Here is a 15011-nt window from a genome sequence, read left to right as displayed (position 1 = left end):
TCAATCTCTCACAGGAAGGGGGGGCCCCCCCCTCTGGTTGTCAGCCCCCTGGTGACAGCAGCAGCACAAAACTAAGGGTAGGAATAGGGCATTAAGTCTGCTGTGACAATTGATATTTGTCAATGTCACTTTTAACATAGAATCATAGAATATCAGGGTTGGAAGGAACCTCAGGAGGTCATCTAGTCCAACCCCCTGCTCAAAGCAGGGCAAATCCCCAATTTTTGCCCCCATCCCTAAATGGCCCCCTCAAGGATTGAACTCACAACCCTGGGTTTAGCAGGCCAATGCTCAAACCACTGAGCTATCCATTGTCATCCTTACTTCTATGCTGCAGCTGGTGCAGTGCTGCCTTCAGAGCTGTGTGCCTGTCCAGCAGCCCCTGCTCTCTGTTCTGCCTTCAGAGCTGGGCAGTTGTATATGTAGCTTTTTGGAGGAGAGGGGGTATAAATGACTACAGACATAAAGAAGGGGGGCCTGATCAAATAAGTTTGAGAACTACTGGTATAGATCAGTTCAGATAGAAATATTATTTTCAAATTGATGGTATCCCTTTAATCAACATATGGTAAGAAGTAAAATAGTAAATATTTTTCATGTTTGTTTCTTGGACAATGTAGCTAAACTGCCAAATAAGTTACATATTTAGGGCCATATTCTGTCCTGGTAAAAACAGCAGCATCTCCCCAGTTTAAATACTTTAATAAACAGAGCTGAACTTGGTGCTTAGACTCCCTTTGCTGGTCCCTATGCAGCAAGCTCTTTAAGAGTAGATTTTCATTTTGAGGTGAACACATGGGATTAACGTTCAAAGGTTTAGCTTTGGTCTGGTATTTTCCCCAAACTATCAAAGAGATCCAGTCAAATACAGAGAACTTGCCCAGAAATAGGACCACATGATTTTCAGTCACTGACTTTGCTTTTGACACTCTCCTCCAGTGGCTTTTTATCAAAGAGAGGTATGTGCATTTGTTCTCGTATTTCACTTGATATTTTTTCACAAGCCTTCATATTGTGTGTTTTTGGACTATGTTGATCAGCTACCATTTTAATTATGATATTGGTATTAGTGAAACAGACCACATGCAAACATCTGTTTCTCTATACAGTAGAACCTCAGAGTTATGAATACCAGAGTTACGAACAGACTGGTCAGCCACACACCTCATTTGGAACTGGAAGTACACAATCAGGCAGCAGCAGAGACCAAAAAAACCAAAACAAAAAAACCCTAATACAATACAGTACTGTGTTAAACATAAACTACTTAAAAATAAGGGGAGAAGTTTTTTAAAAAAAAATTTGACAAGGTCAGGAAACGGTTTCTGTGCTTGTTTCATTTAAATTAAGATTGTTAAAGGCAGCATTTTTCTTCTGCATAGTAAAGTTTCAAAGCTGTATTAAGTCAAGGTTCAGCTGTAAACTTTTGAAAAAACAATCATAACATTTTGTTCAGAGTTATGAACAACCTCCATTCCCAAGTTGCTCATAATTATGAGGTTCTACTCTATTACATTTGAGCATGAAAGAGGATGTCTCGATGCGCTTTTTATATTTCATGGCACTGCCTTTGTCTTTCCCTAAAACTATAGTTTTAACAAAGGTTAAGATTCATAAAGATAGCTCATAAACAGTTACCTTTATTCCTTCCCCCAAAGACAGTTTAATAAAACTTAATACTAATTCTACAGTATATTGTATAAAACCTGTGAGATATTTGACAACACACCTATGCATAAGGACAAAAAAAACCCCCTAAAACTACACAAAATGACAAATCTGCAGGGAACATTTTGTTTGCAAGACATTGACTGAAGTATGTTTCCAGGTTGGTGCACTCCTGCTCTAAGGAAGTGGCAAGGTGTGTATTTCAGTGCATGCTGTCTTATTAGTTTGCAGAAGACAGAACATGATTAACAGATTTCTTTAGTTAGTACCAATTTGCCCTGGCTTTAACTCAGTGTTTCCAGAACTTCTGAAAGCTAAGTGACCCCTGCTGTCCTTCTCCTTCAGGAAAATGAAATCAATTGCACCCCCTGCTATTTCTCCCCCGCAACTCCAGATTGTAGTGTTAAAAGTGTACATATCTTAATTTATCTATCTTTCATTCTCTCCCTCCCACAATAGTCTTAAATGCTCCCTTGCTCCCTCCTCCACACTTTGGGAAATGGACTTTTCATAATGTGATACCTCTCATCACCTATGGTTTGATGAGCTGTAAAATAGTTAATGATGTTGACGGTTAGGGTGAGATTCTGTGTTCCTGTGAGATTCATGTTTGTGTATACAGAGACTAGGCAAAGGCCCAAATGTAAATTTTGACCCACTCTGTAATATTTTTGTTGAACAATACACCACAAGTGTTTTGTAAATCAATACACCATGAAATCATAATTGGAATGTGGAAAATAAAAGCTGTGCCATCAATAGCAAGTTTTATCTTCGCAACTGTGCAGCTCTATAATGGAATACTAATTTTCTAATGTAAACGTGCACTGCCGCGCCCAGCTATGTAATGTTCGTGGTCAGTATTGGCTAATTAGAGAATCAAAGCAGTATTCCTAAAATTCAGTTGCCAGAATATCAGGAACTTGCAAAACTAGTAGCAGTTCATGATTGCTTGACTGCGTCTTAATAACCCACCTAAATTTCTAAAAACTGCATTAATTTCAATGGATTGTTTATTTTTTGGAGTTTGCGGCTACCTGTATGTGCCCTAAACAATCACTGGGCTGTCGGTTTGAAAGGTGCAGGCTTAATGGGAAAACCCTAAATGAGGAATGTTTTGGCTTACAGCTCTGATTTGTAGAAAGCCTGATGTTTGTAAGTATATGGCAATTGGTGAATCACCATCCAAGTTATTTTATCAAATATATTCAAGTGCTATTTTTAATTTTGCTCAGAATTTTGTAGTACCCTTGTACAGTAGTTTAGCACTAAAGAGTGATTTTAAGCAGTCAGTAGCAAGTAAAGCACTTGCAGACTTTTACAGTGTATGCTCGTCTACTGAGTGGGTGTAGTAGTTGTGTGGGTGTCCAGGCACTATTTATCATCTTTTTTATAAGCATATATCACTTTTTCACTCTAACCAAGTAGCTTATAAGAAATCTGGAGCTGTACATCTGTGAACTGCACATACACAGTGGGTAAACAAAAGTGAATCATCATACCCCCTAACTGAAATACCTCAAAATACCTTTTTAAATGCAGATATAAAACAGACAGTACATTGAAATAAATTACTTTTCCAAAATGCAGGATCTGGTCTGGGTTCTCACATACAACCAAAATACCAGTGAGTGAGCTGTAGTAGATTTGTACAGTTCTCAATTATTTTTCTACCCCATCTGGCCTCTCTTCTCCATAAAACACATTTAAAAAGTGTGCAGTTAAGATGTAAATAATCAGAATAAAATAATCAGAATTGTTACATATGAAATCCAGATACATTTCCAATATTCCTATATACATGCACACTGTAAAATTAGGTTACTGGTGAGAAATTAATCTACTGATCAAAGAAGATACTAAGGCCCTGATTCAGGATAGCACAAAGCATAATTTAAAGTTAATTCTCACTGACTTCCATAGGATTTTAGTTGCAGTGCTGACTAGGGTGCTCTCCTGAATTGGGCATGAAAGGCCTATAACATCACTTGAAGATTTAGGACCTGTTCCTGCAATTCACTGCCTATTGCTGTAATGTAGCGGTACATCCATGAACATAGTGAGTTGCACGATCAGGGCCTTAAATGATTTTCAGCAAACCCTTCAGAAATCCATATTTCTCTAAAACTAAAATGTTGCCATTTTCAAAAGTGAATCAAGTTTGTAGAAAGAAAAGGAGTACTTATGGCACCTTAGAGACTAACAAATTTATTTGAGCATAAGCATTTGTGAGCTACAACTCACTTCATCGGATGACGAAAGCTTATGTTCAAATAAATTTGCTAGTCTCTAAGGTGCCACAGGTACTCCTTTTCTTTTTGTGGATACAGACTAACACGGTTGCTACTCTGAAACCTGTCAAGTTTGTAGAGTGATTTAAAGATGCTTCATCTGAATTCTATGCTATTGAAATACGACTTAATTCACTAACAGAGTAAACTATAATCTTTGAGAAATACTTGACGTTTCCTTCCCTTTTTTAAAAAAAAATCATTTCCAAAAAGATTAATTTTTATCAAACTCTTTTGCTATTGGTAAAATCTCCTATTTGTTCTTTTTGTGTATACGTATTATAAAATGCCTATACCATGGCAGTAAGCATCATTAGCTAGTTCTTTGTTGTCATTTGCTAAAACTCTTTCTGATCCTAGTTTAAATGAATACTTTGCCATATTTTTAAGCCATGGGAATAAAGAAGAATTTTCCTGTCGGGGGATTCAGCTAGCTGTTGAGTGGTTTCTGGAGAAAGGACACAAAGATATCACTGTATTTGTACCTGCGTGGAGAAAAGAGCAGTCTCGACCTGATGCACCAATTACAGGTAGCATTTCAAAAAGATTTATTTTCATCCTGTGGTAAAATAATTGTATTATTACAAGACTGTAGCAAAAAAAATTGTTTCTTTGTTTAAAAGGGTTATCTTAAGCATGGAGCAAATAATTTGAGGCAACGTTAATTCAGTAAAATGATATTTTGTCTTTCATCCCAAAAGATACTCACAACAGCTTCACAAACTTACATGTATGTCACTACTGAATACATCCTACATACTACATCCTACATAATACATACTACATCCAATGAAGTGAGCTGTAGCTCACAAAAGCTTATGCTCAAATAAATTGGTTAGTCTCTAAGGTGCCACAAGTACTCCTTTTCTTACTACTGAAATAGTCAACTTTTGGGTGGAGGATGACGACCTGAAGGCTCAGCACTCAAATTGAAACGGAGTTAAAGTCCATTATAAGTATCTGCAAGTAGGAATAATACAGGTTTTTCTAATACTGATAAAATACATTTCTGTACTGTGGAGAGAATTATTATTTCCTCCCAATGAGAAGGATTTTAGGAATATAAGGATAACTTCTTGGCCTGACTCCACCTGCTTTATAGTGGCCAAGTAGCCCAGGATTCCTCTGACAGAGGTGGAATCCTTGGATGGTGATGTAGAGCAAGCATAGACTTTGGCCCACAGTATTTGCATATGTTTTTTGAGCTAGGAGTAGCAGGTTGATTGTACACTGCTGGTGGAATGGGAGCGGGTGAGAAGCCCGAATATTTGTAAAGTGCTTTGAAATCCCTGGAGGAAAAATGCCATATAAGTGTAGGTGCTTACATTTCCCCCCATGATCATAGCATGAGCATATTGAGTGCAAAGTATTATTATTAGTCAGGAACTATTGAACTCCCTTTCCAATATAAAGTTAAAAAACAACAACCAAAAAACCAATTTATTTGAGCATGAGCTTTCGTGAGCTACAGCTCCGATGAAGTGAGCTGTAGCTCACGAAAGCTCATGCTCAAATAAATTGGTTAGTCTCTAGGGTGCCACAAGTACTCCTTTTCTTTTTGCAAAGACAGACTAACACGGCTGTTACTCTGAAACCAACCAAAAAAACGTTTTTAGTAAAAACTTGGAGTGGCTTGTTTCTTAATGCAGTTATTTAAACCATCTAAACTTATCTTGCAGATCAAGAAATTTTACGTAAATTGGAGAAAGAAAAAATTCTTGTCTTCACCCCATCTCGGCGAGTTCAGGGAAGAAGGGTGGTCTGCTATGATGACCGGTTCATAGTAAAACTGGCTTTTGACTCAGATGGCATCATTGTATCAAATGACAATTATCGGGATCTTCAGAATGAAAAGCCAGAGTGGAAGAAATTCATAGAGGAACGCCTGCTAATGTATTCTTTTGTGAATGACAAGTATGTTCTTTCTTCATATTGTGGAATTTACAGTTAAAGTTCACAGTGGAAAGTGAAGTTCATATTTCATTGGGTTTTTTTGTTGTTGTTCCTCTCCCCACCCCCCGCCCCCCCCCCAGATTTATGCCTCCTGATGATCCTTTAGGACGTCATGGTCCAAGCCTTGAAAATTTCCTAAGAAAAAGGCCTGTTATTCCTGAACATAAAAAACAACCATGCCCTTACGGTAGGTTCACAACAGTCAGATTGAGTTCTGTGTACAAGGGGAGACTTAATAAAAAGTTAATATCATGTAATTAGACTTCCCTTAAGTTTTTAAAACCAGAAACTGGTTTTACTTGCTAGCATCCAGATTGGACATTAACTTCTATCTACACTTCTTTTGTTTGTTGTTGTTAAAGAAACATATATAGCAGAGCATTTGGGATAGGCAAATAGTTCAAAAGTTTAAGACACTTAGGTTTTCAACTGTGAAGCCCTGGGTCCAAATTCATAGTGGACATTTATCCACATTAAAAAGCTATCATACTATTTTGTATAGGTTTTACTCAAAGGAGAAGTCCTGTACTGTATAAGTTCTGGGATAGAGATATTCTTTTGTCTTGTACAGCAACAAGCAGATTATCAGTGCTCAACAATTATAATACGAGGGAGAACACCACAGTTCACAGCTGAGCTGTGAGCAGGAGACATGCTCAGTAGCTGCCCTTGTATATACAAAACTCCAGATTACTCTATCACAGGTGCTGACTCCATGGTGCTCCGGTACTGGAGCACCCACGGGGAAAAAATAGTATGTGCTCAGCACACACCAGCCATCCCTGATCAGCTGTTTGGCGGTCCCCTCCCCCTAGTGCCTGCCGCCGATCAGCTGTAAAGTGGTGGGCAGGAGGTGGTGGGGGGGAAGAAGCAGAGTGGAGGTGGGAAGAGGTGGAGTGAGGGTGGGGTCTTGGGGGAAGGGGCCTCAGCAGAGCAGGGTGGAGTACCCCCAGAAAAATGAAAGTCGGTGCCTGTGCTCTTCTCACTTCTTTATTTTCATAAGCATCTACTTTCACACTACAACTCAGAAAGTAGTTAAAGTAATACAGTAGGGAACACTGAATCTTTTTGTTTAGCTCATTATAGAGACATGTTGGGGTGAGGCAATATCTTTTATTGGAGTAACTTCTGTTGAAGACAGAAAAAAAGCTTTTGAGATGCACGGAGCTCTTCTTCAGGTCTGGGAAGGTTCTCCCAGCCTCATAGCAAAATGCAAGGTGCAACAGATTGTTTAGCATAAGTAGTTAGCACATATTGTAAGGGACTACTCAAGGTAGAGTGGCCCATTAACATCTGTACAGGCATGAGACAAAAAGAAGGGGTTAGTGGGTTATAGATTGTTTAGCTTACTGTAATATAGCTTTCTGTGTGATTGTCTGTTTTTTGACATGTTTAATTTGGAGACTTCTTTTGCAGGCAAAAAATGCACTTATGGACACAAATGTAAATATTACCATCCAGAACGCGCAAATCAGCCTCAGAGGTCAGTAGCAGATGAGCTTCGAATAAGTGCCAAATTGTCTGCTGTGAAAACTATGAGTGAGGGAGCTTTGGCCAAATGTGGCACAGGATCTTCCATTTCCAAAGGTGAAATCAATTCTGAAGTGAAACGCATTGCCCCCAAACGCCAGTCAGACCCAAGCATTAGATCAGTTGCTGTGGAACCTGAGGAAAGGCTATCAGTAGCTCGGAAGTCAGAAGCCAACTCTGTCCCTTCTCTTGTTTCTGCATTAAGTGTACCAACAATCCCTCCTTCAAAAAGCCATGCTGTTGGTGCATTAAATACTCGTTCTGCAAGCAGCCCTGTACCAGGTTCATCGCAATTTACTCATCAAAAATCCTCACTAGAACACATGGCCAGTGTGCAGTATCCTCCCATACTGGTCACCAATAGCCATGGCACTTCTGTTAGCTATACAGACCAGTATCCCAAATACGAATCTTTAGGAGACCATGGCTACTATTCCATGCTCAGTGATTTCTCCAATTTGAGCATAAGCAGTATGCGTAACACAGAGTATTATGGAGCTGATGCAGACCAAGGGATGTACTCTAGAAATTCAAGCCCCTGTCCTGACAATCGCTTAAGCCATACAAGTAATGATTCTTATTCCTCTTACAATGATTTGTATCTGGGTGTAGCAGATACCAGAGCAGAAGACAATGTGAAGGTCCACAGACTTTCATCCCAAAATCGTCTTCAGCCTTTTTCCCATGGTTACCATGAAGCCTTAACTAGAGTTCAGAGTTATGGAACTGAAGAGCCTAAACAACTCCCTCGCAAACAGTCGGTTTCCCATTTAGCACTGCATGTCCAGCATCCAGTTGTTGGAGCACGGTCCAGTTGTCCAGGAGACTACCCAGTGCCTCAGAATGTTCATCCATCAGCCACTGCACAGCCAAGTCGTGCCTTGGTGATGACAAGAATGGACAGTATTTCTGACTCACGGCTTTATGAAAGTAACCCTATGCGGCAGAGAAGGCCACCCCTCTGTCGAGAACAGCATGCTAGTTGGGATCCATTACCATGTGCTGCTGATACTTACGCTTACCACTCCTATCCACTGAGCAACAACCTTATGCAACCATGTTATGAACCTGTAATGGTAAGAAGCATGCCTGAAAAGATGGAGCAACTGTGGAGGAATCCCTGGATTGGGGTATGTGGAGAGCCACGGGAACAGCATATTATTCCAGAACATCAGTATCAGACATACAAGAATCTCTGCAATATTTTCCCTGCTGGTATTGTCCTCTCGGTAATGGAGAAAAATCCCCATATGACAGACGCACAACAGCTGGCAGCTATGATTGTTGCCAAATTGAGAACAGGGCGTTAAAATGTTAGAGCCTCTTTTTGAGCTCTTAAAAACAAATAGTATTGAGTGTATAGTGGGCAGGATTTGGAGGAAAAATTAAAAATAAGGGTAGTAGGCAAATCTATTGTAAATATTTTCTAATTCTGTGGTATAAAATTCTGTACCCTATAGCAATCATTAAATATATGTGTGAGGCACTATATAAAAGCAGATTGTATTGTAAATATAATGAATATTTTAGGATTTCAAAAATAGGGCATTTTAAAGGTATTTTACAGGAAGTGCATACATTTTTGCATGAATATATAATTTAACTAAGAACTACAAGGTTATACTTTTAGAGTCTAAAACTGTTCATTCAAAACTATTGTTAGCAATTATATTGCATGTATCAATGTATAGTTTCAATTTGATTATAAATATATAATTGGCTTTTCAAAATACGTTCAATACATTCCGGGATCATAAGACTTTGGCTTTGACACTGCATTCCTCTGGGTCAAATATTTTTTTAAATGGGATGACTTGCCAACAATTACAATAATCCTCCATTTGTAAAACAAACCTGATCTATTCCCTTTTTCACTTTTAAATGTCAACATAATTGGTATCTCTTAGCTTTGAAATCTATCCACCCAGGGCTTGATCCTGTAAGGTGCTGAGCACTTTGGCCCCAATTCACCATTGGCTCCAATCCAGCAAAGCATTTAGGCAAAAGTGCTCAGAATCTTGCAGGATTGAGTCCCAATTCAATGTTAAAAGTAGGATAAACTGTAGCCTTCCTCTTCAGAAGTACTGATGAGTACAAAATGTACAATAGTACATTTTAAGGGTCAACTGTAGACTGTCACTTTACTTATGCACTGTTCATTACTCACCCTCAAATGGAGGGGAAGGCAGTGGATGTTAAAGTGTGAATATCCAGTTAGTAGAAACTGCAACCCTTCTTTTGTGGCTAGGGATAGTATTTGAAGGGTTAGACTTACACTCCAACAGATGAATAGACAATGTTTAAAAGGGGAGAGGGGCTGGTTCTGAAAAGGGATGCTACATCTTTGGCTTGCTGCAACCTGGCCTACTTTGCACTTCAGGTTGACCCAAAGGTGTGCATTTTCCTCCTGAAGGATTTTAAAGTTTTTATTTTGACAGGCAAGAAAAAAAATTGTGTGTGGCATTGTTTGCGCAACTAGTATTTTGCTCAGGGGTGGGAACCTTTGTAGCTAAATGCCTCCATAAGAGGCGTTTATTGGTTTTTTTAAGCTGCACTGAATGGACGCCCTTTTTAAATCGATGTATATTTCAACATTTTGAACCATTACTAACTCGATATGTCTCGAGCTAGGACTTGTTGACTTCTACTGTAGTTTTTTTCATGAAAGTTGAGAAGGCCTGGTTTATGGCCTTTTGTTTCTTCATGAGAAGGTGTGACACTGCCTAAATGTTTCTTACTGTGAAACACACAGAACGTGAGGCTGCAGTCAGGGTTGTTTCTGGTGTTTTGATAATGGCTTGCATGCTGCTTTCTGTTTCTGTTTGTCTGAGGACCAAAGACTACTACATCACTACTTCCACTTGCTACTGTAAAACCTGCATTGATTCTAAGTGTATCTTGTGGGCTATTTATCATGTGCAAAATGTGAAAAAGTTACAGATGCAATTAAAGTAAATGTATTAGTATGTTGGCTGTTCACACCATTTCACACATGATAAATATTCTAGTGTCCACACAGGTATCTCTCAGACTACTTACATATTTTGTCACGGCCATATCATTGTGTGTTCAAATTGCATTAACTTGAAGATTGTTTTCTTCATACCTGGAGTATTAAAAATAATTGTTTTAATTAGTTGCAGATCATTGCTGTTAATAAAAATGAACTAATCTTCAAAAAGTTAGCATATAACTATAGAAAAATATTTTTACTCTTGACCAACTTTCAAAGCATATCTTAACTAGCATTTTATATTTTTTAATTTCCAATTACTTCATATTCTCTTCTCTTTTATGGTAAAAGCAGCTGAGAGTAATGCCTCAAATAACCAGAAATGACCTTTTGTTTGTTGATACAAATTGTATCTCTCTTTTTCTTGATTGTATAAAAAAAATGTACAAAAACCATCTCTAGATTAACTTCAGTATTGCATTTTCACCATGTTTGTGACACTGTGTGTCACAGGGAAGTAGCCCATGGGTAATTATGAATCTTTTTATTTAAAATGGGCACTTGTAGTTTTTAGACAAACAAGGACAACTTTTCAAATCCACTTTATTACAGTGTGCACAGATATTGTGTGTACACTTAAAAGCATTATATTACATAAGTTATCTTTAGTCTATTTATTAAACAAATACATTCTTGCAATGGAATTTTATGTAAAAATTGTCAGTGTTAATGAATCATCTGCATGTGTTTATAAATAGAACTGTAAACAATATAACTGCTGTAGATTTTGCTTAACAGGTTAATTATACATGTATGATTTAGTTTTAAAATGAGGTTTTGTGTACTCACACTTTCCATCTTGCATGGAATTAAATGTGTATGTAGAAAAATGTTTTCCTTCTCCCCAACTATACAAACTCTTGCAAGACGGTTTGGTAGAGATGTCTCTCAGCATACTTTATTTGTAATACAGAGCAGAGGTTACTGCATAAGGTTTTGGATGATTTATGGAGATAATGTATCTTGTAGGAATTGTCTAGTCATTTTAACTCTTTCACTGACTTTAACCTGGTAGTAAATTCAGTTTTCTTCAGGGCCTTGTATTTATTAGGAAGGAGTGAGAGTAAAATCCTAGTATAAATCCAGCAAACCCTTTCTCTAAGGCACTTCTTTGAAGGCATTTTTTTTCTAAAATGAGCCAAGAATGTTTACATTGTGTAGAAATATGGGAAAAAATGATGAAGTCTTGTAGAAATGGTCTGCAGAATTTTTGCTTAAAAGTTATTCCTCCTCTTAAAAGTAATAATTTATAAACATGGTTTAGTGTCCCTTGATCAGCTAATTTAACTTAGAACATTCAATGATCCACATATGTTTTAAGATATCTTCAAATGCCAATTCAAAACACTGATGTTTGTTAACCTTCAGCACTTAAGCTTAGATTTCTTCAAACACAGAAGAATTGATCCCAAGAAACACACGATCATTATTGTAAATATGAGTTTGTATAAATGCTCTTTTTGAGAGCACAATATTTAAATACACTTTAATTTGTGTAATAGAACAATTCCAGAGTATATATTTAAAAAGAAAAAAACTCCAAAGACTATCATAGTCCTAGATAAAGAACAGCAAAAAATAAAATTGGGTGAAATCCTGACCTATTGAAGTCAATATGGCCATGTTTTCATCCCAGGGCTCCCTAGCTTGCTGGTCTTCGTGTTCCTCAGCTATCTTACTTTTATGTAGTTTGTCACTGAAGATTACATTACCTTCAGTTTATTAGGCAACTGAGTAATGATTTGGAATAAATTAAATGTATTTCTGGAATGTTACCTGAAGCTACTTAATGTTTTTGTAAATATCACATTGTATTTAGTATTGTATTAGCTTGTGTATATAGATTATTTGACTACTATTAGTCCTGTTGGCGTACTATTGAGCTACAGTAGTTTGCGTTATCCATTTGTAGAATTAAACGTTACTGTTTAATTGTTGTAAAATTTTATAAAAACTCTTTGGGTTTTTTGGTTGACCCAAATATAATGTAAGTCTCAATGACAAAAAGAGTGAAAATGGACGTTAAACCAGTACATGGTCTTCGTAAATCACTGTACTAAGTGTGCAATGCTCTACCTGATGCTGCATGTAATGCATTGACTAGCATGGCCGTATTCTTAGCTTTTTGTAAAGTTTTGATTAATTTAACTGTTTTTAAAACGCAAAGAATGTGTATGGTTGATAAGAACAAACTGTAAAGCAGACTGACTAAATAACTTATCACCAAAGTATTTTTTTTATTATTATTATTATTATTATTTTTTTTTTTAAAGCCAGTTTGCCTCTGAAAATGTGAATTTTTGCCTTTTGGAGTGATTTCTAATGACTAAAAAAATCAGAATGATCAAGGTGTGAATGAAGAAATTTCCCCATATTACTCACTTTTAAAAATTTTACTATATCAAAACATTAGGTGGTGGTAAGGAAACGGAACCATATACATGCCATCTTCCAAAGAAAACTCCATCAGAGGGCATACTGTGAGCCCAGTCTTACTCCCCAGCAGCATGTGAGAACAGGAGTAGTCAAAAAAAAGCACAGCAATTTTAGAGAGATGCTGTTCTGAGGAATTAAGTATTAACCAGTTTTGAACTATCAATTGATTACTTGAACGGGGAGTGGTGCAGTAAGTTCACAGTTCAGACCATTAGATGTTTCACCATTATACACTTGGAACTTTCAACAGTAAATGTTGACAGTTTGGTTGTTTTTTTTTTAATGACAGAGCGTTTCTCTTGCCTAAGGCTTCTTGTTGCTGAAAGATTGTTGCGTGTGAGACTGTCTGTATGTGTATTATATGTAAAAATCCCACCACAATATTTCAGGCTAAAGAATGTAAGTGCACTATCACATAGAAATCACAGTATGCTTTCCCGGTTACACTGTTTGGTTAGCCTCTGAGGAAGAAGCTCAGTCTGTCACTTTGGCCTGTTTAGCACATGCATGTGGTGGTGACTAGTGATGTAGTGTGCAAAATCCCCATTAAACTTGTCTGAATGTATTTAAAGGTTTGTTGGTGGTATTACGAGGCAAACCTGGAAGACATTTTAGGTTGATTGTAAAATATTACTTGTTCTCTCCCCCCCAGTAATATGTAACGGGTTTGCACAGCTATTAAATATGATCAGAACACTTAATGTTATGGATTATATATGGATTTACTTATTCAATAAACTTACGAAAGTCCCTGCACTACCTGTTTCTAGTTCATTACTTTATAAATTCCTTTAGGTAACGGAGTATGAAAAGCACTGTGATGTGTCCAAATTTCAGTCTACATTCGTTTAGGATTAAGAGATTAAACCTGAACCTTTTTACTTACTGACGTTTGCCAAGATCCTACAAGCACAGAAGCACCTGAGTAACAAGTCTTCCCATTTAGCTAAAAGGACTATTCATGTGTGTAAAAGTTACTCAAATGCTTAAGTGCACCGCGGATCAGGGCCAAAATGAAGGGGTTTGCATTTCAAGGTAAAACACATTGTCTAGGAAGCTGAAAAATCTTGATTGTTAAAGAGAAACTGAACACAGAGCATGATGAATGGTAAATAAAGGAGGGAATATTTTTTTAAAAAATTAATACTTTCTATGCATGGTTTGGGTTCTTAGAGCGTAATTACCTTTTTTAAAGAAATTTTAGTTTATCTTTAAGAGAAATCAACTATCCAACTGTATCCAAATATACGAGTGACCCAAATAGTTTTATCTAGCTTTTTAAATAATCTTGTCCCTTCAGATGAAATGTAAGCTATAGAAACAGATCTTTCTCATTTTTTTTAAGATGCCTATTCTTTTTAATTAAAAAAAGAAATCATATTACTGATAACATGAACCAGAGTTCTTGTGGGTAGAGGCTTACCTGATGCTAGAACATTTTTTAAAAAAAGAAATTAAACAGTCAAGAAATGGAAATGCACACATTACGTAAGAAACCTATGCTGAATTTGAAAAAAAAGTTTTATACAATGCTGATTCTGCAAAGAAACTGATTTGTAGACTTATTTATTTTCTATGGACATTTCAGTAGTACATCATCAGTACCTAACACCTACCCTTTTAAAAATTCTTAGGGGGTTTTTTAATTGCTTTTCCAGGTCAATCTGTAAATGGAAACCTAAATTAACATGCCCCAATAATATAGGTAATTTGAAATCTGTTTTGCTGCCTCCCTAAGATGTGCTTCCATAAAATGTCCTCATGCCACATTAATCTGTTTGGATTACCATTATAATGACACATCAGGGCATGTTAATAAATGTAGATACCACAATAATCAAGTCAGTACACAAAACATTCTTCCCAGTACAATGTGTCATGCTGATCTGTATTCAAAACCAAAAAGTTATCTTAGCAGCTTCTCTAATTAGTTCCATTAATTAATATACTAATATTAGTTGCTGGATTCAAATTGTGACATTGGGAGCCAGGGACAATTCATTCAGATGTACTGTCCCTGGCTCCCCAACCTCTGTTTGGAGGGGAGCCTCAGGCCTTTAATCCCTCTTACGCAGGTGGAGGAATGTGGAAGCTATCAGAAAGTGGGTTGGCCAAAGACA

General features: G+C 37.2%; 1 protein-coding gene across 13 annotated transcripts in view; it reads left to right on the top strand.

Moving 5' to 3' along the window:
- Positions 1-13592, top strand: part of ZC3H12B (zinc finger CCCH-type containing 12B) — a 100959-nt gene extending 87367 nt beyond the window's left edge. For all 13 annotated transcript variants that reach the window (XM_073361024.1, XM_073361018.1, XM_073361026.1 and 10 more), the window contains 4 exons: positions 4350-4489; positions 5639-5873; positions 5993-6099; positions 7329-13592. In XM_073361024.1, the coding sequence (XP_073217125.1) occupies positions 4350-4489; positions 5639-5873; positions 5993-6099; positions 7329-8752 (1906 nt within the window). In that variant the 3' untranslated portion in view covers positions 8753-13592. The remainder of the gene's footprint in view (positions 1-4349; positions 4490-5638; positions 5874-5992; positions 6100-7328) is intronic.
- The last annotated feature ends 1419 nt before the right edge of the window (positions 13593-15011 follow it).

The sequence above is a fragment of the Lepidochelys kempii genome, chromosome 9 (assembly GCF_965140265.1).
Source record: "Lepidochelys kempii isolate rLepKem1 chromosome 9, rLepKem1.hap2, whole genome shotgun sequence".
Classification (NCBI taxonomy): domain Eukaryota; kingdom Metazoa; phylum Chordata; order Testudines; family Cheloniidae; genus Lepidochelys; species Lepidochelys kempii.
The sequence above is the reverse complement of the archived record's forward strand: the minus strand, read 5'-3'. Positions and strand labels throughout refer to the sequence as shown.